General features: G+C 35.4%; 1 protein-coding gene across 5 annotated transcripts in view; it reads right to left on the bottom strand.

Annotated features, from left to right (window-relative positions):
• LOC133655395 (calcium-activated potassium channel subunit alpha-1a-like) overlaps positions 1–25,818 on the bottom strand; it is a 151,138-nt gene that overhangs the window by 67,916 nt on the left and 57,404 nt on the right. For all 5 annotated transcript variants that reach the window (XM_062055514.1, XM_062055510.1, XM_062055511.1 and 2 more), the window contains exons 3-5: positions 12,679–12,740; positions 7,597–7,690; positions 4,905–5,016 (exon numbers count right to left, since the gene is read on the bottom strand). In XM_062055514.1, the coding sequence (XP_061911498.1) occupies positions 4,905–5,016; positions 7,597–7,690; positions 12,679–12,740 (268 nt within the window). The remainder of the gene's footprint in view (positions 1–4,904; positions 5,017–7,596; positions 7,691–12,678; positions 12,741–25,818) is intronic.

Genomic DNA, 25,818 nt, shown 5'->3' with positions numbered 1-25,818 from the left:
AGTTAAAGTACCAATGACTGTCACACACACACGAGGTGTGGCGAAATTTGTTCTCTGCATTTGACCCATCCCCTAGTTCACCCCCTGGGAGGTGAGGGGAGCAGTGGGCGGCAGCGGTGCCGCGCCCGGGAATCATTTTTGGTGATTTAACCCCCAATTCCAACCCTTGATGCTGAGTGCCAAGCAGGGAGGTAATGGCTCCCATTTTTATAGTCTTTGGTATGACTCGGCCGGGGTTTGAACTCACAACCTAAAGAAAACCTACTCAGTGGCCTAATGGTTAGAGTGTCCGCCCTGAGATCGGTAGGTTGTGAGTTCAAACCCTGGCCGAGTCATACCAAAGACTATAAAAATGGGAGCCATTACCTCCCTGCTTGGCACTCAGCATCAAGGGTTGGAATTGGGGGTTAAATCACCAAAAATGATTCCCGGGCGCGGCCACCGCTGCTGCCCACTGCTCCCCTCACCTCCCAGAGGGTGATCAAGGGTGATGGGTCAAATGCAGAGAATAACTTCGCCACACCTAGTGTGTGTGTGACAATCATTGGTACTTTAACTTTAACTTTAATAGTGAACAACAGGCTGAATAAGTGTACGTTATATGAGGCATAAATAACCAACTGAGAAGGTGCCTGGTATGTTAACGTAACATATTATGGTAAGAGTCATTCAAATAACTATAACATATAGAACATGCTATACGTTTACCAAACAATCTGTCACTCCTAATTGCTAAATCCCATGAAATCTTATACGTCTAGTCTCTTATGTGAATGAGCTAAATAATATTATTGGATATTTTACGCTAATGTGTTAATAATTTCACACATAAGTCGATCCTGAGTATAAGTCGCACCCCCGGCCAAACTATGAACAAAACTGCGACTTATAGTCCGAAAAGTACGGTACTTAAAGTTTCATTTTTAGATCAAGCAGAGTGAAAAAATTATGGAATTGTGAAAAAACACACCACTAGTACTTTGTTGCACCACCTCTGGCTTTTGTAACTGCTGGCAGCCTCTGAGGCATGGACTTAACAGAACTCTTCATCAGTCTTGCTCCAACGTTCTCTGATTGCTGTTGTCAGATCAGCCTTGCAGGTTGGAATCTTGTCATGGACCGTTTTCTTCAGTTTCCACCACACATTTTTGATTGGACTATTTGCAGGTCATGACACTGACCTTATGGAGCTTTCTTCAAGGAAAGTTTTTACAGTTTTTGCTGTATGGCAAGATGTATTATCTTGAAAAATGATGTCATCATCCCCAAACATCCTTTCCGTTGATGGAATAAGTAAATTGGAATGTTCCTTTACCTTACATGCAGCCTCATATCATCAATGACTGTGGAACATGTTTTCTTCAGGAAGTCGTCTTCATAAATCTCATTGGAACGGGTAGTGTGAGTGGCCGGGCCAGCAACTTGAGGGTTCCAGGTTCGATCCCAGCGTCCGCCATCCTAATCACGTCCGTTGCGTCCTTGGGCAAGACACTTCACCCTTGCTCCTGATTGGTTGTGGTTAGGGCCTTGCATGGCAGCTTCCGCCATTAGAGGGTGAATGTGAAAAAAGTGTCAAGCGCTTTGAGTACCTTGATGGTAGAAAAGCGCCACACAAGTGTAATCCATTTACCATTTAAATAAACGTACCAGCATCATCACCTTGCCCAATGCAGATTCACCATTCATCACTCAATTTGGACTTTTTCATCCGTTGCTTTTCCTTTGTCAATTGGAACCTTGTTTGTTTTCTATTTAGGTGTTAATGACGTCTTTTGTTTAGCTTTTGTAGATTCAAATCACATTTACCATTTTTCATTTCCGGTTTCTTACAGTTGTGTTACAGACGGTGACTCCAGTTTCCGTCCATTTGTTCATCATTTGTTTTGCTGCGCATTTTCCGTTTTCAGGACATGTTGCTTGAAGTTTTCTGTCCTGATGCTTTGATGTTTTTCTTGGCCTAGCAGCGTGCTTGCCTTTTACAACTTGGTCCAGGTTTTGGACCCATCTGACTGTAAACAAGCAACGTCTTTTCTTGAAGAAGTTTGATCATCCTCTCCTGATAATCCACCTGGTGCAACAGCTCTACCAGGTGGGAACACTCCTTTTTAACTGCAGACTAATGAACAGATTTAATCTGATGCAGGTGTTAGCTTTGGAAATGATCATTTACAGGATGACTCAATATTTTTTTTCTCCCAAAATTGAGTGATTCCATAATTTCTCTCGGCTTGATCTAAAAATTAAATTGTTACTGACTACCAAAATGTATTTTAGTGTTTCTTAAAGCCAGAAGTGACTATGGTTGTGTGTCATGTCTGTTATCTGCTTTTTTTCGACACAATTAAACAACTGAATGAACTTCCTCTCAGTCTGGTGATTCCATCATTTTTTTCCAGGGGTTGTAGCTTTCATTCAGAGCGTAAGTTTTGTTTTTTTAAACTAAATATTAGAAATGAATCCAATTATTAGCCAGATATGATGCAAATATGCTATCTAGTGGCTTGGAACGGCTAAGAAGAGCACAGACCTGATTGGACGCTTTGTCAGGTCTTTGATCTTCTGGCAATGCAGGGTTTCCCACACATTCATTTATTTGTGGCGGCCCGCCACGAAAAAATTACGTCCGCCACAAATTTAAATAAATAAATATATATATATATAGATTTTTTTATTATTATTATTAGTTTTTTGTCCTGTCCAGCTTCTCAGGCAAATCATATAGTTGATGTAGATGCCCATATCGGCTGTTCAGATTTACTTTACAAAAGAGAAGTGTAGGATACTTCTCTTGTTGCCTTATTTGTATTTATTAAATGTATTTATATTAGAAACACAACATGTGTATATAACAAAGGGTGCAAAGTCTGCAGGAAGTAGGAAACACATGGTTAAGTGTAGGGAGTAAAACTGATGGCAGTCTAAAGTTCAAGATTTTTGGAGCTCTTTGTTCAGTGGATCAGATGTTTGATGAAGCTCTGTGTCTATCTACCACCACTACTGTTTTCTGTTTATTTGTTACTGACTGTGGCAGGACACCTCTGCCTCTGTTTCACTTTATGTTGCTGGTAAATAATATGGTTGTAGTAGTAGGCTAAATTTAAATTATTTAGTATGCACTAATGAAAGGGGCAGAGCTTTGAGACATTTTAGCTTTTATATTTTATAAGATATATTTTTTGTAAGAACCACAATTAATAAATATATTTCAGTGAATAACTTATTGTTCAAATCTGTATATAAATATGTACATAAAGTGTTGTCTTTATATTGTAAAATGGATAGATGGACGTTTAAAACAAAACTGTTATTATTAATTAGTAAGTATACATTTTTTGAGCCTTTTTAGAGAAAATCAAATCATTGTAGTAAATTATGCAAATTACTCGATGATGTCATGGTGACCACGCCCCCACCGCCACAGGTATCTTGGCAGTTTATGGGAAACACTGCAATGCCATGACTTGAGATGGGAATCAAAACCAGTTCTTGTTGAGAACTGCTTCGCAGTGCTTCGATTCACTCCAAATGTTAAACATGTTACTGAAAATTGTTCTGTAATTGCCGCAGAATATATTATGTTGTATATTGTTTATTTCTACAATAGAATAGGTATTGTTATATATTAATACAAATTATTTTTTGGCGACTCTGAAAAAAATTGATGCTAATAGACTTTTGTTCTCCTTTTTGTCCAAAAGAAAATCAGAAAAAGAACCAAATCATTAAACAGATTCAAAATTGGAATCGTAAAACTCTTATCAATTCCCATCCCTGGACATGACGTCATACTGTATCTCTACTGGAAAGGACAGCTTAAAATTAACTGGGACTCAAAACATGGCACCCATTTGATAACACTTAGCAAGACTCAACAATAACAATGAAAACTAACATAATAGAGGTTAAAAATGTCATTAAAAAATTAAGTAGGAAAACAAGTTAGATTTAAATATCATCTTACGGCTTTTAAAAGACATTTAAAAAATAATATTACCAAAAAATCTACACTTATTATTTGTGGAATGCAAACCTTTTTTCAACCATTTATACTAAACATTTTTACTTTTTTTGTTATTTTTTAAGTGTTTTACTTTTCCTTTTTCTTTATCCTTAATCCTCATTATTTTTTAAAGTGAAAGTCCATAACCAACAATTGGTTATTAATCTGAATACATTAAGAAGTTAAAAATGATCAATTAGTATTATTAAACAACCATATCAAAAATGATCCTTGTAAGTTAAGATGTTTTCAAATATTTATCAAAAATGATGCTTATAAGTTAAGATGTTTTCAAATATTTCAGATATCCACAATAGTGTATATACAAATTATTTCAGATTGACATGTTTTATTTATTAGAGTAATGCCAATAATGTCCACCAGATGGCGCCACCAGCTATGGTGGATTCCACTTATTTTGACTCACACTCAGATCACTCACAGCCCATCCACCCAAATATTATACAACTTTTGTGCGCAACAACGGTGTGTGTGTGTGTGTGTGTGTGTGTGTGTGTGTGTGTGTGTGTGTGTGTGTGTGTGTGTGTGTGTGTGTGTTCACCAGACAGCCAAAGAAAATTAAAAGGAAAACATGTATCGCAGATAAAAGTGATCCCCATAATCCTTCATTTCCTCACACCGTCAAAGCCTATTACTTTTTCAATCATGGGGAGATTCCACTGGCGCTTATTTTCTAATCTGCAGAGGTGAAGGACGTGTGAACGACACTTTTGATAACTTAACTACACTACAAAACTAAAAATTATACGGCTTTCTATTAAAATATGAATGAAGTGCAGTCTCGTATCAAAGTCTGTTGGCCGCAGTGACACAGTATGACCACTGGGTGTCGTTACGGCATACAAGAAGTGAGCAGCGTAAAGAAGAAGAAAAAAAGCGTTACCTAGCCAGCTCCTGTTCAGGTAGACGGACACAAAGACCGGAGGAACCGTGAAAAAGTCCACCACCGAGTTGACCTCCAGCCAAAACCACAGCTTGTCGTTGGCGGCGATAAACTGAAAAATAAAATAATTTAGAAAATGTGTAAATTATGACTATTCAAATAATATCAGAATAGTATCCGTTTTCCACACAATAACAATGTTATATTTCATAACAGTATTTTTTTTATTTAATGAGAATATGTTGTATATTTTTTTATATTATCTAACTTTTTTTGTAATTAGTTTTACAAAAAACTAAGGAACTCAAATGAAAGAAAACATATACAGTACAGGCCAAAAGTTTGGACACCTTCTCATTCAATGTGTTTTCTTTATTTTCATGACTATTTGTAGATATTGTAGATTGTCACTGAAGGCATCAAAACTACCTGTGAAGTAAAAACCATTTCAGGTGACTACCTCTTGAAGCTCATCGAGAGAATGCCAAGAGTGTGCAAAGCAGTAATCAGAGCAAAGGGTGGCTATTTTAAAGAAACTAGAATATAAAACAGGTTTTCAGTCATGTCACCTTTTTTTGTTAAGTCCATAACTCCACATGTGTTCATTCATAGTTTTGATGCCTTCAGTGACAATCTACAATGTAAATAGTCATGAAAATGAGGTGTGTCCAAACTTTTGGCCTGTACTGTGTATGCTCTAAAAATAAGGACATCTTTTTTCAGTCACTTAATTTTATTTTTAGTGTGAAAAAGAAAAACAAGATTTTCAATTTTTTTTTTTTTTTTTTTTTTAAATTGCATATATATATTTTTATATATATATATATTTTTTAGATATTTTTTTTAATGTGTTTTTTTTAATTTTTTTATTGTGTTGTAATAAAATTAGAGCACCAGTCAAATGTTTGGAGACACTTTTTCCTTTACTACTACAGGAGAGTGTCTCCAAACTTTTAACTGGTGCTGTAACTCAAATTGTACACGATTCTAAAAATCTTAATATGGAAAAAAAATAAAAAATATATATATACTCCAATAGGCAAAAATAATAGTAAAAAAAAAGTTGTACAATTGTATTAAATATTATTAGAGGCGACATTTTGTTCCCACTTCCAGACGCTTAACTGTCCACAAAAACAAAAACAAAATTTTATTCTGTTGACATTTTTACGTATTTTTAGGTGTGTAAAATGTGACCTCCAAAAATGGAAAAGATAGAAAAAGAAAACATAATCACAACAAATAATCAAGTCATACCTATAGACGTTTGTGTACGAAAATAAGAGGCTTTTCCGAAAATAAGGACCATTCTGGTGTTTTCTGCCTTCATTTGCATATGTGTTTGCATATTTAAAAGCCTACTGAAATGATTTTTTTTTATTCAAACAGGGTTAGCAGATCCATTCTATGTGTCATACTTGATAATTTCGCAATATTGCCATATTTTTGCTGAAAGGATTTAGTATAGAACAACGACGATAAAGTTTGCAACTTTTGGTCGCTGATAAAAAAAAAAGGCTTGCCTGTACCGGAAGTAGCGTGACGTCACCGGAGGAAGGATTCCTCACAATTCCCCATTGTTTACAATGGAGCGAGAGAGATTCGGACCGAGAAAGCGACGATTACCCCATTAATTTGAGCGAGGATGAAAGATTCGTGGATGAGGAACGTTAGAGTGAAGGACTAGAGAGGCAGTGCAGGGTGTATCTTTTTTCGCTCTGACCGTAACTTAGGTACAAGCTGGCTCATTAGATTCCACACTCTCTCCTTTTTGTATTGTGGATCACGGATTTGTATTTGAAACCACCTCGGATACTATATCCTCTTGAAAATGAGAGTCGAGAACGCGAAATGGACATTCACAGTGACTTTTATCTCCACGACAATACATCGTTGACGCACTTTAGCTACGGAGCTAACGTGATAGCATCGGGCTCAAATGCAGATAGAAACAAAATAAAATAAATACCTGACTGGAAGGATAGACAGAAGATCAACAATACTATTAAACCATGAACATGTAAATACACGGTTAATAATTTCCAGATTGGCGAAGCTTAACAATTGAAGCTAGCTTAGCTACAGAGCGGCGGCGGGCGTTGTAGCTTTCGACGACACCCCGGCCGCCATCAGAGTCGGCAAGAAACATATATTTCCCCAAAGTTACGTACGTGACATGCACATAGCGACACGCACGTACGGGCAAGCGATCAAATGTTTGGAAGCCAAAGCTTTCCTCACGGTAGCGTGTCTGCTATCCAGCTCAAACACAACACAACCTCCTGATTGTGTTGCTGTAGTCCGCCGCTAATACACCGATCGCACCTACAACTTTCTTCTTTGCAGTCTCCATTGTCCATTAAACAAATTGCAAAAGATTCACCAACACAGACGTCCAGAATACTGTGGAATTGTTCGATGAAAACAGCAGTTTGTATGGTGACACATTGGGTACAAATACTTCCGTTGCCGTCGTGACGTCACGCGCATACGTCATCATACATAGACGTTTCCAACCGGAAGTTTAGCGGGAAATTTAAAATTGCACTTCATAATTTAACCCGGCCGTATTGGCATGTGTTGCAATGTTAAGATTTCATCATTGACATATAAACTATCAGACTGCGTGGTCGGTAGTAGTGGCTTTCAGTAGGCCTTTAACATCTATTCAGCATCGCTAACAGTTACTCACTCTGAGGCCGAAGTACAAGAGGAAGAAGACGTTGAAGGCCATGTCAATCTGCAGCGTGATGTCCTTGTAGAAGTTCTGGCAGGACTCGATAGGACTGTCGAACACACAAAAAGTGGCTAAATGGTAAAACACCAAGTTTAACTTATGTGATCAAAGAATAAAAAATGAAGCGTAATAATATTAATAATATTATGTATGTTTGTGTTGAATCATGCTGTCACACAAGCAACATTTATTGTGTGTTATTATATTTGATATGTGCATTCCCCTGGTTAACCCTTAAAAGACTGCAGGATAGTGCATTAAGTGCTGAGGGCTTTAAGCAGTACTTTTAAGGGTTAAATACAAAAAATGTAAATAAAAACATGCAAAAAGTGCCTCAGGAGGACGTAAGAAAAGGTCGAGATGTCTCACCCGCATTAAAAAGCTTGTATCTGACTCTGAGAATCCAGATAAATCAAAAGAAATCATCAATAAAGCACATAGAAGAAGTTAATTCATGATCTCATACATGTTTATGTATGTTTATGTCCTTAATGCACTTTTACTTTCACTACATCACCAAACCTTAATAATATTTCCTCAAATAATAATGGACGCCGTGGCCCAATTAATCACCAGAGGTGTCATCCAGGTAAATAAACGAACGCCGCACCTCAAATACAAGCTGACTTTTGCTACAATTTCATCATGTGTCACCTGTAAGTGGCATCTGTAAAGCTGACATGTACGCAGTACAAAGTACAGATGAAAAAAAAGTGCTGTTTGGATTTTTGTGGATTTATTTGTGAAGAAAATAATGTTTTTTTAGTCTCATGATATAATTAAAATGATATTAATAGACGCTGAGGAAATAAACGGCCCTGTTTTTTTATATATAAATTATAATTTCTTTATCATTGATAATCACAATATTAATTTAAAATATATTTTTTAATACAAACATGATTCTTAATATTATACATTTAAAAAAAATAATGTTTTATAAATACAGTACATATTACTTCTATTAGCTTATTAATTCATATAAAGTGCATATATAGCATACTAATAAAATCTCATAGTTCTTGCAAATAATAAAAATAAATATTTAGAAAACTATTGCTTTTACATACAGTATGTGTGTTACTTATATTTTATTTGTTATTCAATATCATTCAAATAAATTGTACATATAGTAAATATAAAAATATGTATAAAATTTGTGCAAATACTTATAAATATGTTTAAATATATTGTTTTTATATAGTATGTATATTACTTCTATTTATAACTTAATTAATTCATTGAGAGTGCATATATAGCATAAAGTACAATCTCAATTGAATTTTTGCAAATACTGTAAATAAATATTTAGAAAACTATTGCTTTTTAAACACAATATGTAAATTTTATTTCATTTATTTTCAATCTAATTCATATAAATTGTACATATAGTATAATATAAATATGAATTACATTTGAGCAAATACTATGTTTACACTTTTAAATATTTTGTTTTTTATAAATACGGCATGTATATTAGTAATTTACTTTCATGTTACGTTGATTGTTTTTTCTCTTTGTATATCAATAGAATAAATAAAAATGTAAATTGAATAAAAACTGTCACTAATATGTATTAACTAATTCATATGAAGTGCGTATAAAATATTGTTATAAAATATTGCAAATACTATAAATTCATATTTAAAAACTATTGTTTTTTAAAAACAGTATGTATGTTACACCTATGTTTGAACTGTTATTCAATCTAATCACTTCATTTAATCGCACATATAGTATAATATAAAAATGTGAATTAAATATTAGCAAGTACTGAGTATAAATATTGTTTTACTATATTTTGATAAATACAGCATGTATGTTACTTCAGCTTACAATTTTTACATTGAGTACATATAGTTTAATATTATTAAATATGAATATAATTATAGCAAATACTGTCTAAATATTCAAAAAAATATATATAATTATATTTTTATTAATGCAGTATGTATATTTATTCACAATTGTATTACCTTTGACTGAGTGGTATACATGGAGAGTACATATAGTATAAAATAGGAGTTTATAGCAGCATGCATGGCGGAGGTTAGCAGCGAATCTACAGGTTGGAGAGAGACTCAGTGGAGTTGTCCTGTTTGCCTCTAAGTGGGTCTGCTGGGTGTCTTCCAGCCAGGCCAGCACGTCCATCATCTAGCAGGCTCGCAGGACTAATTACAGGAAGGGCCTGGATGTCCTCCACTAAACACACCAGCCAACCTCCAAATAAAATTGGACATGACTGGAGGACACAACGTAAAAAATTAGTGCAAGTTAGTGTCCGTCTGGCCTCAATAATCAGAACCTCAGGGATTTTGCGGGCTTGTTTTTGTGATGGTCATTCCTAAACTCACAGCAGATTTTTCAGAAAGTTACAGAAAAAGTTGCAATGTGCTTTTTTTTTTTCAGTAACATTGAATCAACTCGTGGTTTTATAAATGTGTCATCACAGTACGTTTCCATCAACTAAATTAGTTGAAGTCGTTATGTAATTTGTTTTTTCTATTTGCACACCTACATGTGACGTTCATATGTTGTTAATATTCAGTGTTTTATTGTTCATAGTTATTAATATTGTAAATTCCACTTTCTTTATTTTAATGTACATTTTGTAGGGGTGTAACGGTACGTGTATTTGTATTGAACCGTTTCGGTACGGGGGTTCCGGTTCGGTTCGGAGGTGTACTGAATGAGTTTCCACACGGACATATTAAGTAGCGTAACGCACGTTGTGTAAACAATGCACACCGAGGCACAACACACGGCATGCTAGCAGCTAACGGGCTACGATAGACTGACCATACGTCCTCTTTTCACCGGACATGTCCTCTTTTGCGGAGCTGTCAGGGCGGAGTTTCTTAAATGCCTCAAATTTTGAGTTAGGGTTGCGTGTATTTTCAATGTACGTTCAGGGTTAAGAAGGGGTTGAAAACAAAACTAATTGTGGGCGCAGCATCATTCGTGAGGGTTATGATAAACGCGCACGCGTCGCCAGGCTCTGTTTTTTAATCCATAGATTAGGCAGCAGCCTAATCAGAGAATCCCAGACTTCCCTACCGAGGGTTTCCCACACATTCATTTATTTGTAGTGGCCCGTCACGAAAGAATTACGTCCGCCACAAATAAAACATTTTTTTTTTTAAAAACAAATTAAATTTTTTGTTTTTGTTTTTTTGTCCTGTCCAGCTTCTCAGGCAAATCATATAGTTGATGTAGATGCCCATTTGGGCTGTTCAGATTTACTTTACAAAAGAGAAGTGTAGGATACTTCTCTTGTTGCCTTATTTGTATTTGACTTTATTAAATGTATTTATATTAGAAACACAACATGTGTATATAACAAAGGGTGCAAAGTCTGCAGGCAGTAGGAAACACATGGTTAAGTGTAGGGAGTAAAACTGATGGCAGTCTAAAGTTCAAGATTTTTGGAGCTCTTTGTTCAGTGGATCAGATGTTTGATGAAGCTCTGTGTCTATCTACCACCACTACTGTTTTCTGTTTATTTGTTACTGACTGTGGCAGGACACCTCTGCCTCTGTTTCACTTTATGTTGCTGGTAAATAATATGGTTGTAGTAGTAGGCTAAAGTTAAATTATTTAGTATGCACTAATTAAAGGGGCAGAGCTTTGAGACATTTTAGCTTTTATATTTTATAAGATATATTTTTTGTAAGAACCACAATTAATAAATATATTTCAGTGAATAACTTATTGTTCAAATCTGTATATAAATATGTACATAAAGTGTTGTAATTATATTGTAAAATGGATGGATGGACATTTAAAACAAAACTGTTATTATTAATTAGTAAGTATACATTTTTTGAGCCTTTTTAGAGAAAATCAAATCATTGTAGTAAATTATGCAAATTACTCGATGATGTCATGTGACCACGCCCCCACCACCACAGGTATCTTGGCAGTTTATGGGAAACACTGCTATCCCCAGCCATTTCGTCCAGCTCCTCCCGGGGGATAGTGAGGTGTTCCCAGGACACCATTGGGGTGACATCGTCTGGTCTTCCCCGTGGCCTGACGTGCTCTAAACAGATCCCTGAACCACCTCACCTGGCTCCTCTCAATGTGGAGGAGCATCGGCTTTACTTTGAGCTCCTCCCGGATGACAGAGCTTCTTACCCCTATCTGTAAGGGAGAGCCTCTTGTCCCAGTGATCTTGTCCATTCAGTCATAAATAACCCCAAAAAAATGATCTTGTCCATTCAGTCATAAATAACCCCAAAAAAATGATCTTGTCCATTCAGTCATAAATAACCCCAAAAGCTCATGACCGTAGGTGAGGATGGGAACGTACAAAACCAGTGAAGTTAAGAATACAATAATTTGCAAATCCTTTTCAACTTATATTCAATTGAATAGACTGCATAGACAAGATACTTAACGTTCGAACTGGAAAACTTTGTTATTTTTTGTAAATATATATATTAAAAAAAACATCTCTATCATGTAAACATCCATCCATCCATTTTCTACCGCTTGTCCCTTTTGGGGTTGCTGGAGCCTATCTCAGCTGCATTCGGGCGGAAGGCGGGGTACACCCTGGACAAGTCGCCACCTCATCGCAGGGCCAACACAGATAGACAGACAACATTCACACACTAGGGCCCATTTAGTGTTGCCAATCAACCTGTAATAGACACAATTCGACTGGCGAGAATGACAACGATTGGCCAAAATGTGCAGGCTTTGGATAAAGCTGCGAGAAGATTGGTTACATTGGCGACAATCCTGAGGGCACTGAGTGAGGAAGGTGTGGGGTCAAAGGTGAAATGTAAGGCGAGCAGGAGGCCACAAAGGATGGAATTCAACACTTTTTACATAATGAAGACCAAGACACTCACTGACCTTTCTTCCTTTATCATTATTATCATCATCATTATTGTGTGTGTCTTTCAAACGACACTTCCTGATCACTCCTCACAAACATTAACCCAACTTCCTCTCTTCTAATCAGCCATTGTAGTTTTGGAGAAAAGCACTTTTTATAAAAAAAAATATTTAAATAGCAGAAAAACTCACTCTGACGAGTCGATGAAGTAGATGACCAGAGCCCCGATGCTGAGAGCGAACACGAGCACCACCTGAAAGACAACATTACACAATACTTGGATTATTGTAATCATATGTAGTATTTGTTTATATGTTTATGTATATAACAGTGGTTCTCAAAAATGTTTCACCAAGCACCACCTCAGAAAACACTCGGCTCTCCAACTACCACCATAATGACCAACATTGAAATACAGTAGCGTAGTAGGCCTAAGTATTCATTAAAAACAAGCCACATGTTTTATTTAACAAGTATATTTAATATTTTTGACCACTGTAACATTACACATAGTTTGAACAGTAACAATGTGTTTGAAAATAGCTGTATTTTAATCAAAATATTCTTTGGCATACCACTAATGGTACATGTACCACAGTTTGAGTATCACTGGTATACAGTGAAAACATGTAATATAGAAAAATATATTTAATAAAATATATGATTTATACCATATGTTTACATAAATATTTTCTAATATGTATCTCCTATATTCATTAAAATTATTTTCTATAACAATAAAAAATTTAATAATTAGAGCATTCAATACAGTCATTAGAATACATCAAATAGTTTTAATTGTTATGTTTTTTGTTAAATAAAAAACATATACTTAAAATGTATTTGTTTGATATAAACATGCACACAAATATATTTCCATTTTGTGTGATTTTATTTGATTTATTTCACATGTATTAATATTAGGGATGTTCCGGGCAAGGTTTCATGCGATTCCGATACTGATCATCCACGAGTGAAATCGGCCGATACCAATATAGATACCGATCGCATGTTTAAACTGTACATGTATTTATGGTGAGTGCTATTTACAGTTCAACAATATCAACACAATATTTGAACTGGTTAATTGTTCTACATTATTACATACAACTGTGTGATCAAAACAAATACAGTAATAATAATAATAATAATAATAAATACAGTGTAAGTGAGGCAGGATCGGTGTTTGTGATCGGCATTAAAAGACATAAATCGGCAATGGCTGATCACATACTTTTTCACCAAAATCGGGCAATATCAATCTGCCGCTGACTGATCAGCACAACCCTAAATAATATACATACATATTTATTATTATTCCAAATTTACATTATACAGTATATATATATATAGATATACAGTATAGTACAGGCCAAAAGTTTGGACACACCTTCTTATTCAATGTGTTTTCTTTATTTTCATGACTATTTACATTGTAGATTGTCAATGAAGGCATCAAAACTATGAATGAGCACATGTTTTATATTCTAGTTTCTTCAAAATAGCCACCCTTTGCTCTGATTACTGCTTTGCACACTCTTGGCATTCTCTCGATGAGCTTCAAGAGGTAGTCACCTGAATTGGTTTTCACTTCACAGGTGTCATAGTTTTGATGCCTTCAGTGACAATCTACAATATAAATAGTCATGAAAATAAAGAAAACGCATTGAAATGAGGTGTGTCCAAATTTTTGGCCTATACTGTATACTAAATACATTTAATAAAATATGTGCATTTACTATATTCATTATTTTTCTTTTTTTTTTTTTTACAACAGAACATGAACTTTAAAACAGATTGGTTGGTTTAATACGGACATAAGACAATCCATCCAATCCATTGGAATCATACAAAATGTATGTATTTTCATAATATAAAACCTAAATATATTTTTAGGTATATAGTGAAGTGAAGTGAATTACATTTATATAGCGCTTTTTCTCAAGTGACTCAAAGCGCTTTACATAGTGAAACCCAATATCTAAATTACATTCAAACCAGTGTGGGTGGCACTGGGAGCAGGTGGGTAAAGTGTCTTGCCCAAGGACACAACGGCAGTGACTAGGATGGCGGAAGCGGGGATCGAACCTGCAACCCTCAAGTTGCTGGCACGGCCGCTCTACCAACCGAGGTATACCGCCCCATATATGCATTTCATATTGAAGAAAATAGGTTCAATAATTATATTTTATATATATATATATATATATATATATATGTGTATATATATATATATATATATATATATATATATACTACCGTTCAAAAGTTTGGGGTCACATTGAAATGTCCTTATTTTTGAAGGAAAAGCACTGTACTTTTCAATGAAGATAACTTTAAACTAGTCTTAACTTTAAAGAAATACACTCTATACATTGCTAATGTGGTAAATGACTATTCTAGCTGCAAATGTCTGGTTTTTGGTGCAATATCTACATAGGTCGGGGGTCGGCAACCCGCGGCTCTAGAGCCGCATGCGGCTCTTTAGCGCCGCCCTAGTGGCTCTCTGGAGATTTTTCAAAAATGTATGAAGAATGGAAAAAGATGAGGGGAAAAAAATCTATTTCTTTGTTTAGTATGGTTTCTGTAGGATTACAAACATTACACAAACCTCCCTAATTGTTATAAATCACACTGCTTATATTAAACATGCTTCACTGATTCGAGTATTTGGCGAGCGCCGTTTTGTCCTACTAATTTTGGTGGTCCTTGAACTCACCGTATAGTTTGTTTCCATGTATAACTTTCTCCGACTTTCTAGGACGTGTTTTATGCCACTTCTTTTTCTGTCTCATTTTGTCCACCACACTTTTAACGTTGTGCATGAGTGCACAAAGGTGAGTTTTGTTGATGTTATTGACTTGTGTGGAGTGCTAATCAGACATATTTGGTCACTGCATGACTGCAAGCTAATCGATGCTAACATGCTATTTAGGCTAGCGATATGTACATATTGCATCATTATGCCTCATTTGTAGCTATATTTGAGCTCATTTAGTTTCCTTTAAGTCCTCTTAATTCAATTTATATCTCATGGCACATGTAATAGGCTTTTAATTTTTTGCGGCTCCAGACTGATTTGTTTTTGTATTTTTGGTCCAATATGGCTCTTTCAACATTTTGGGTTGCCGACCCCTGACATAGGTGTATAGAGGCCCATTTCCAGCAACTATCACTCCAGTGTTCTAATGGTACAATGTGTTTGCTCATTGGCTCAGAAGGCTAATTGATGATTAGAAAACCCTTGTGCAATCATGTTCACACATCTGAAAACAGTTTAGCTCGTTACAGAAGCTACAAAACTGACCTTCCTTTGAGCAGATTGAGTTTCTGGAGCATCACATTTGTGGGGTCAATTAAACGCTCAAAATGGCCAGAAAAAGAGAACTTTCATCTGAAACTCGACAGTCTATTCTTGTTCTTAGAAATGAAGGCTATTCCACAAAATTGTTTGGGTGACCCGAAACTTTTGAACGGTAGTGTATATATATATATATATATATATATATATATATATATATATATATATATATATATATATATATATATATATATATATATATATACATACATATATATATACACACACACACACACTCACGCACGTTAGGTCAGGAAAAAACACAGAGGCTATTTCATCCCTACAAGCCTGTTTCGCAGGTTTCCCTGCTCTTCAGGGGATTCTATTGGATGTTACTCAATTGTATTCTACAAAATCCCCTGAAGAGCGGGAATACCTGCGAAACAGGCTTGTAGGGAGGAAATAGCCTCTGTGTTTTTTCCTGATCTAACGTATTATCCGCTCTACCCCGGAAGCACTGTATAACGGATAAAACCACAGAAACCTCGATTATATATATATATATATATATATATATATATATATATATATATATATATATATATATATATATATATATATATATATATATATATATATATATATATATATATATATATATATATATATACATATATATATATATATATATATATACATATATATATATATATATATATATAAACAAATGCATATCTATTTTACATAAATAAAAACATGTTTATTATAGTAAAAATTACAAAATAAAGATATTTTTATTTTCATTTATATATATTTGTGAAAAATATATTCCAAAATATATTGACAGGTGTGGATAGTATTATAGTGTGTATATGTGTATTATATTGTCTAAAAGTGTATTATACTGTGTACAAGTGTACATGCGGTAGTACATCACTTCCTGTCTATGTGATAGTGTAAATAAACACAAATAGACGGCGAGGTGACGACCAACGGCTTCAGCTTTCACCACATTGAAAGTGTGTAGTACAGTTGTAGCCGCTGTTCCAAAAAGGCAGTATAACTGAAGTACACATCAGTACTTGAAAGTGCACTGGACAGAACACACCACAAGACACATGAGGATTGTGTGTGTGTGTGTGTGTGTGTGTTGGGGGGGGTTATCTATGAGCCGACCTGGCGCTCCTCCATTTCCAAATGACACAAATGAGCAACCATGCATAATGAATGAGCTCATTTCCATGATGCACATTTCTTATTGTGCAGCAGCAACACGGCTGACCATGCATTTTTTATCAACATGGAAAAAATACATGTACGCCTCCAGGCCTGCTGCATTTGCCCACACCATCCAAAAGTCATTATCGAAGTTTCTACGACCTGAAAGTCTTCATAAAGGTGTCTGAAACGTCGAAGTGACTTGAGAAGTGTCGAGCGAGGACACAACTGAGAGGTCTACTTGTCCTTCTACTCAGTGACCGACCTATGTCACCACAGGGGGGCGCACTTTTCCGTCTTCTATTACAGTAACTATGAAAGTCAAGAGGAAAATAACACACCACAACAACACTTGCTAGCTAGTAGGAGTTTGTAGCAAAAACACTGATGCAATTACTGCCTACAGTGTTTTGGAGTTTCTACAATGTTTAAATCATTTTAAGAAAATGTCAACATCGTGAAGTTTTTTTTTCTTGTGTCAAATTAGTAGGCTATTTGTAAAGAATGCTGGTTCTCAGAGAGATATTTTATTATGTTTGTATTATTTATTTCATTATTCTATATTATATATACTATGTATATATATATATATAAAGCATACATATACAGTACACATATATTGTGTATACATATATAGTATATTAAATATACAAAAAATATGTATGTACCGTATTTTTCGGACTATAAGTCGCTCCGGAGTATAAGTCGCACCGGCCGAAAATGCATAATAAAGAAGGAAAAAAACATATAAGTCGCACTGGAGTATAAGTCGCATTTTTTGGGGAAATGTATTTGATAAAACCCAACACCAAGAATAGACATTTGAAAGGCAATTTAAAATAAATAAAGAATAGTGAATAACAGGCTGAAAAAGTGTACGTTATATGAGGCATAAATAACCAACTGGTAAGAGTCATTCAAATAACTATAACATATAGAACATGCTATATGTTTACCAAACAATCTGTCACTCCTAATCGCTAAATCCCATGAAATCTTATACGTCTGGGGCCGTACTTATCAAGCTTCTTAGAGTGCCATTTTACACTTAAGTCCTGAGAATTTGCGAAATTTAGTCCTACTCTCAAACTTAAGAATAAAAGCTTTTTATCAACGTTCTTAAGTCTAAGAATCACTCCTACTCTCCACGATATTTAAGAGACCTTCAGAGGTGTCTTAAGTGGTTAGGAGTTGCCAGCAGGGGATGGCACTGAGGCGAGAGAGACGTGCGCGAACGTTCAGGGAACGGAACAATGTTGGGTTTTTTTGATGACGAGCAGCTGATCAAACGGTATCGTTTAGACAGAGCGGATATTATTTTTGTCACAGATTTAATACTTTTCGATTCCTTGTTGATTTCTGCATGTGTCTGCAGTGGGCTAGTATATATAGAGCCACCCACACCAGTTTCAAATTAGTTGCCTAATTAATGAATTGGAAAGAAAATGTTATGACAGTAGCGTATGTGTGTGGCCGTGAGGTGAGTGACGTCAGTGAGTGTGTGGGCGACAGAAGAGAGGGAGCGGTAGCGTGAGTGCCGGCGGGGACTAGTTTGTTTTGTATTATTTTGTAGTTTATTGTCAAAATATACACTCCCATTGTCCACTTAAATATTTCCAAGATATTTCTTTATTCTTAGACAACGGATTCCCTTCCGTGATTGGTCATTTCTATGGACACAGAAATGACGTCACCTAAAATTCCGTTTACGGCACATAGTAATGTCGTAATTCAGCTCTGAGTGTGACACTTAAGATTCAGTCCTACACTTCGCTGAAAGTGTGAGTAAGACGCTTGATAACTAACTTTTAAGTGCAGCTTTCAGCGAAGAATTTATTTACTCTTAAGTCAACTCTTAGCAGACTTCTTAGGAGTAATTCTAAGAAGCTTGATAAGTACGGCCCCAGGTCTCTTACGTGAATGAGCTAAATAATATTATTTGATATTTTACTGTAACGTGTTAATAATTTCACACATAAGTCGCTCCTGAGTATAAGTCGCACCCCCGGCCAAACTATGAAAAAAACTGCGACTTATAGTCCGAAAAATACGGTATATCTATTATACCTTGGGTCAGGGAAAAACACGGATGCTTTCTCATCACTACAAGCCTGTTTCGCAGGTTTCCCTGCTCGTCAGGGGATTTTTTTTGTCCTTTACGTTGACGCCTCGAAAAAACAAAAACACTTGAAGAAATGAAGAAAATGCACCAAGTAAAATGAGACAAATCACACGTCAAATGTACTTATTACAATTACAACGAAAATAAATCCCCTGACGAGCTGGGAAACCTGCGAAACAAGCTCTTTTTTCCTTGCTATTTATTGTGCTACAAGTAATATATTTCTGTTAAAAAAAAAAAAAGTGGTACACAAGACACAAGCTGATCTTTCCACCCCACTAAATACTTCCTTACACTCACCAGAGAACTTGAACAACGGTCAAGTCTTCAAATCCCAAATGACAACAGAATGAGAGGCATTAGGAGCGCATTAATTAAGGTCGAGACTCCAAAACTTCACAAGTCCATCTAACTGCGTGTCTGTGATCTGTGCAGCACAAACATGAACATTACCACCAGTCCATTTTGAAGTTGCATGCAGGGAGACGGTTGCCATGGCGACGCTGCTGCCAACTGCCTGCTGTCTGTTTTTGCCTCGTTGTCTTATACGTTAGCAGCGTTCCAAAAAAAAACACACACACACACACACAGCTTGTCCACTTAATGCACGCTGATCGGACTCTCTATGTTTACACATCATCTTTATAGATCTTAACTCGCTTGATAGGATTTAATCACTGCCCTCACCTGCTGCACCTTGTACAGCTTCGGTTATTTTCTCCAATGTGCAATGTAAGTCAAGATGAAATAAGAACAAACATCGGTGACGTTTGCAGCTAGGAAAAACTTATTTTGCTTGATGAGGGACAGTTATTTAATTGAATTTATGAAAGGAAAACCCAACATCTGTGTCCGTTTTTAGTATTCGTAGTACATTTATCATTAATGCTCTTTGTACTCTTTGGGGTCTGAGGGCGATTAAAGATGAGTAAATACCAGCAAAACATGACAAAATATAGAATGTATCCTCTAGTCATTTTGTAGTCACAAATGCAAGACTACATGTTGCACATTATGTCTATTAGATTTGTCTATGAGAGTTTTTATACCAAAAAATAAATTAAATAAATTTAAATGTGATTGATAATTTTTTACTTGTGACAGTCAGAGGTACATTCTAATATTGAGTAAATAATACAATGAAAAATGTTCACTAAAAATATAATCTAAATAATAATTTCTAAAAACATATTTTAATTTTTTTTTTAAATTGTGAGGAAAATAATAGTTGCTTTAACCTTGTAAATTATGTTAAAATTATTGCAACATATTACAAAAATACAAACACTAAAAATGTTGACTAAAATATAATCTAAATAACTAAAAAAAACATTTTTAAATAAAAAAAATTGTGAGGAAAATAATATTATTGCTTTAACCTTATAACTTATGTTAAAATTATTGCAACATATTTAAAAAATACAAACACTAAAAATGTTCACTAAAAATATAATCTAAATAATCATTTTAAAAACATTTTTAAATAAAAAAAATTGTGAGGAAAATAATATTCTTGCTTTAACCTTATAATTTATGTTAAAATTATTGCAACATATTTAAAAAATACAAACACTAAAAATGTTAACTAAAAATATAATCTAAATCAGGGGTCTCAAACTCAATTTACCTGGGGGCCACTGGATGCAGAAACTGGGTGAGGCTGGGCCGCAAGAAAAGATTTCTTAAAAAAAATCTAACATGCACTTTTTAATGAATTCACCTCCTTTGAATGGCTTTCCCGCCCTAGCAACCATCTCACTCACCATGTAGCTAGCTTTGACTGCTGCATCGCTCTTTTCGCTTGCTTTCTTGACGAAATCTTGTTGCCTCAGTAGACTGGTTTTAAAATTTGCAACCCGGTTCACTCCCCTAGTATTTTGCATACTCCTCAGCATGTCTAGTTGTATAATGACGTTTCAAATTGTATTCCTTGTGCAACGCAACTTTCTCTGTATCAACTACAGAAAAGAGCTATAAGGATTATTCATAAAGTAGATTACTTAAAACACACTAACATATTATTTATTAATTCGGGTTTATTGAAACTACAGGAGCTAGTAAAGTTACAGACATTATGTGTCATGTTTAAGGCTAAAAGTAAAACATTACCAGCAAATTTACAAAAAATGTTTGTCATCACTTTTGAGAATGAAGAGCATAGAAGAAAAGGTCATTTCAAACATCAGTATTCAAGGACAACTTTAAAACAAATGTGTATATCAGTGGTGGGGGTTAAACTATGGAATTCTCTTTACAAGAGATAAAAGATTGTAAAAATATATTCCAATTGAAAAAATATATAAGGACAGAACAATGAGATCATATGGACAGCCATAAGTGTTTACATTTTGCTTTATATTTATTATTTTACTTATTTTTTGCCTAGTTTTGTATTTGTTTTGTATCATCCTGTGAGGTGTATACTACTTATTTTGGTTTTTTTGTTCGTTTTGTACATCATGAAGTTTTGCACTTCTTGTGTTTTTTTGTTTGTTTTCGTTATATTTGGATGTAATTGTTTGTTTATATGATATCATTAAGTAAGACTACGTACTATGTTGAAGGGGGCAGAAAAATATAAGATTTTTCTTCATCCTGCTCCTTCTCAGGCATTGGTGTGTAAATGTATAATTTAAAAATTGAGGTATAATTGTCTATCGATCAAAGATGCACATCAATGAAGGAGATAAATAAAAATGAAATGAAATGAAATAAGACACGTCGGGGTGCCCCTGTGAAAGAAATATTGCATCAAAAATCGTCTCTGTCTGGAGCCAACGGGAGGAGGGTGGGGGGTGGAGTTTACAGTTACGGTAGCACAATTAGCCCCGAACGGGTTAACATCACCACGTCTGTATCAGCGCTGGGGTCCAGTGCACCACACTTTTGTATTGTCGCTCGCTCCTTCAGCGGAGTGCTCGTCTTCCCCGCCCGGACTGTTTACAACGGGGGCGGGAGCGAGCAGGCGGGCGAGGGAGGGAGGCAGGGAGGGAGGAAGGAAGAGCGTGTGTCATAGAAAAGCGGCAAAATGTTTCTCTGCTTGCATTACGCAAGTGACGTCAATGCATAATTGCCAACCTTGAGACCTCTGAATTCGGGAGATGGGGGGGGGTTGAGTTGGGCGGGGTTGGGGGTAGCGGGGGTGTTTTTGTAGCCCGGAAGAGTTAGGGCTGCAAAGGATTCTGGGTATTTGTTCTGTTGTGTTTATGTTGTGTTTAGGTGCGGATGTTCTCCCGAAATGTGTTTGTCATTCTTGTTTGGTGTGGGTTCACAGTGTGGCGCATATTTGTAACAGTGTTAAAATATAAATAAAATAAAATATGACCACCCTCAGTGTGACATGTCTGGCTGTTCCTCAAGTATGTCTTGCAATAACCTGCGTGTGTCTCTAGAAGCCTCATACAACATGTGTCTGGGCTGGCACGCTGTTAGTATGGAGAAAAAGATGACAGTGCCATCACGGCACGCCCTCGATATTGTCGAGAGCCTCATACCACAACGTGATTGGTAGATTTCTTCAGCTCCGCACACAACGCTGTCAAGCGCCATTCATTTAAAACTCGCGGGCCGCACTAACATTAAACTTTCATATTAAGGTGGGGGCCGCAAAATAACGTCTCCCGGGCCACAATTGGCCCGCGGGCCGCGTGTTTGAGACCCCTGATCTAAATAATAAAAAACAAAACATATTTTTAAATAAAAATAATTGTGAGGAAAATAATATTCTTGCTTTAACCTTATAACTTATGTTAAAATTATTGCAACATATTTAAAAAATACAAACACTAAAAATGTCAACTAAAAATATAATCTAAATAATTTTTAAAAAATAAAATAATTTTAAATAAAAATTATTGTGAGGAAAATAATATTCTTGCTTTAAACTTATAACTTATGTTGAAATTATTGCAACATATTTAAAAAATACAAACACTAAAAATGTTAACTAAAAATATAATCTAAATAATAAAAAACAAAACATATTTTTAAATAAAAATAATTGTGAGGAAAATAATATTCTTGCTTTAACCTTATAACTTATGTTAAAATTATTGCAACATAATTAAAAAATACAAACACTAAAAATGTCAACTAAAAATATAATCTAAATAATTTAGAAAAAACAATTTTAAATAAAAATAATTGTGAGGAAAATAATATTCTTGCTTTAACCTTATAACTTATGTTAAAATTATTGCAACATTTCAAAAAAATACTAACACTAAAAATGTTAACTACAAATATATTCTAAATAATTTAAAAAAAACAATTTTAAATAAAAATTATTGTGAGGAAAATAATATTCTTGCTTTAACCTTATAACTTATGTTCAAATTATTGCAACATATTTAAAAAATACAAACACTAAAAATGTCAACTAAAAATATAATCTAAATAATTTAAATAAAACATAATTTAAAAAAATAAAATTGTGAGGAAAATAATATTCTTGCTTTAACCTTATAACTTATGTTAAAATTGTTGCAACATATTTAAAAAACACAAACACAAAATATAGCATTTCTATAGAAACATTTTGTACTGATGTTTTTTTTTATTTTTGGAATGTCGCGGTACTGATTTGTACCTGAGTAATAAGTCATGTATACAATTATTTGTATAATTAAAAAAAAAAGATAATTCATCATTCCATGTGGGAAATGCAACACCGTGCCTTTAAGAGCTGAGCCTTCAGTACTCCCTCGCCGAGTGACCCATGCTGATGGCGACCGGCCAAAATCCAACGTTATAAGCGGCACCACAGCGCAGTACATGAAGCGGCAGCACGTCTTGAAAGGAACCTTTTAGCGGCACCTTTTCACACGCAGTCTAACGAGTCACAATGAGGATGACACGCACCATCGAGCACCTTCTGTCAAGCGTCAACACCAGTTCCTCCTATCCCCTTAAAGCGATGCTTGTCAAATAGTGGGGCGGGACCCCCCGGGGAATTGAGAACCACTGCCTTGAAGTAACTGTACAGATTGAGTACCTTAATAAATAAATAAATGATAAATGGGTTGTACTTGTATAGCGCTTTTCTACCTTCAAGGCACTCAAAGCGCTTTGACAGTATTTCCACATTCACACACACATTCACACACTGATGGAGGGAGCTGCCATGCAAGGCGCTAACCAGCACCCATCAGGAGCAAGGGCACTCTACCAACTTCGCCACGCCGTCCCCCTTAAAAGTAATACATGCCATGTACAAAACCCATAACCAGTAAAGTTGGCACATTGTGTAATTTGTAAATAAAAACAGAATACAATGATCTACAAATCCTTTTCAACTTATATTCAATTGAATAGACTGCAAAGACAAGATATTTAATGTTCGAACTGAGAAACTTAATTTTTTTTTGCAAATACTCATTCACTTAGTAATGGCAGCAAAGCGTTGCAAAAATGTTGGCACAGGGGCATTTTTACCACTTTACACCGGCGGCGTTTCTGGGTGTTGCTGATAAATGGCTTTCGCTTTGCATAGTACAGTTTTAACTTGCACTTACAGATGTAGCGACCAACTGTGGTTACCGACAGTGGTTTTGTGAAGTGTTCCTGAGCCCATGTGGTGATATCCTTTACACACTGATGCCCCTTTTTGATGCAGTACCGCCTGAGGGATCGAAGGTCACAGGCTTTGCTGCTTACGTGCAGTGATTTCTCCAGATTCTCTGAACCTTTTGATGATATTACGGACCGTAGATGGTGAAATCCCTAAATTCCTTTCAATAGCTGGTTGAGAAATGTTGTTCTTAAACTGTTCGACAATTTGCTCACGCATTTGTTCACAAAGTGGTGACCCTGGCCTCATCCTCGTTTGTGAACGACTGAGCATTTCATGGAAGCTGCTTTTATACCCAATCATGGCACCCACCTGTTCCCAATGAGCCTGTTCACCTGTGGGATGTTCCAAATAAGTGTTTGATGAGCATTCCTCAACTTTCTCAGTCTTGTTTGCCGCTTGTACCAGCTTTTTTGAAACATGTTGCAGGCATCAAATTCCAAATGCGCTAATATTTGCACAAAAAAAAACATTTACCAATTCGAACGTTAAGTATCTTGTCTTTGCAGTCTATTCAATTGAATATAAGTTGAAAAGGATTTGCAAATCATTGTATTCTGTTTTTCTGTACCATTTACACAACGTGCCAACTTCACTGGTTTTGGGTTTTGTATTTCTAACAATAACGGGATAGGAGGACACAAACATTACCAAGACTAGCGTAGCTATGTGAGCCGCATGCTAACATTACAGTCACTTATAAACATTCGAGGTTAGCATATTCACTGAAGAAAAACAAAACGATTAAACTTACAGCTCCTACATCTGTAGCTGACTGACAGCTGGCTGAGCTTTTTTTAAGATGTGTAGCGAAGCCTCTCACAAAAGTATGGCAAACAAGTAAGGACGACAGTGATTCCCATAAACTGCCAAGATACCTCTGGCTGTGGGGGCGTGGCTATGGGCGTGGTCATCATGACATCATCGAGTAATTTGCATAATTTACTACAATATGATTTTCTCTAAAAAGGCTAAAAAAATGTATACTTTAATAATAACAGTTTTGTTTTAAACGTCCATCCTTCCATCCATCCATTTTACAATATAATTACAACACTTTATGTACATATTTATATACAGATTTGAACAATAAGTTATTCACTGAAATATATTTATTAATT

The sequence above is a fragment of the Entelurus aequoreus genome, linkage group LG08, assembly GCF_033978785.1.
Source record: "Entelurus aequoreus isolate RoL-2023_Sb linkage group LG08, RoL_Eaeq_v1.1, whole genome shotgun sequence".
Lineage (NCBI taxonomy): Eukaryota > Metazoa > Chordata > Actinopteri > Syngnathiformes > Syngnathidae > Entelurus > Entelurus aequoreus.
Note: the sequence above shows the minus strand (reverse complement) of the source record. Positions and strands in the feature narration are given on the sequence as shown.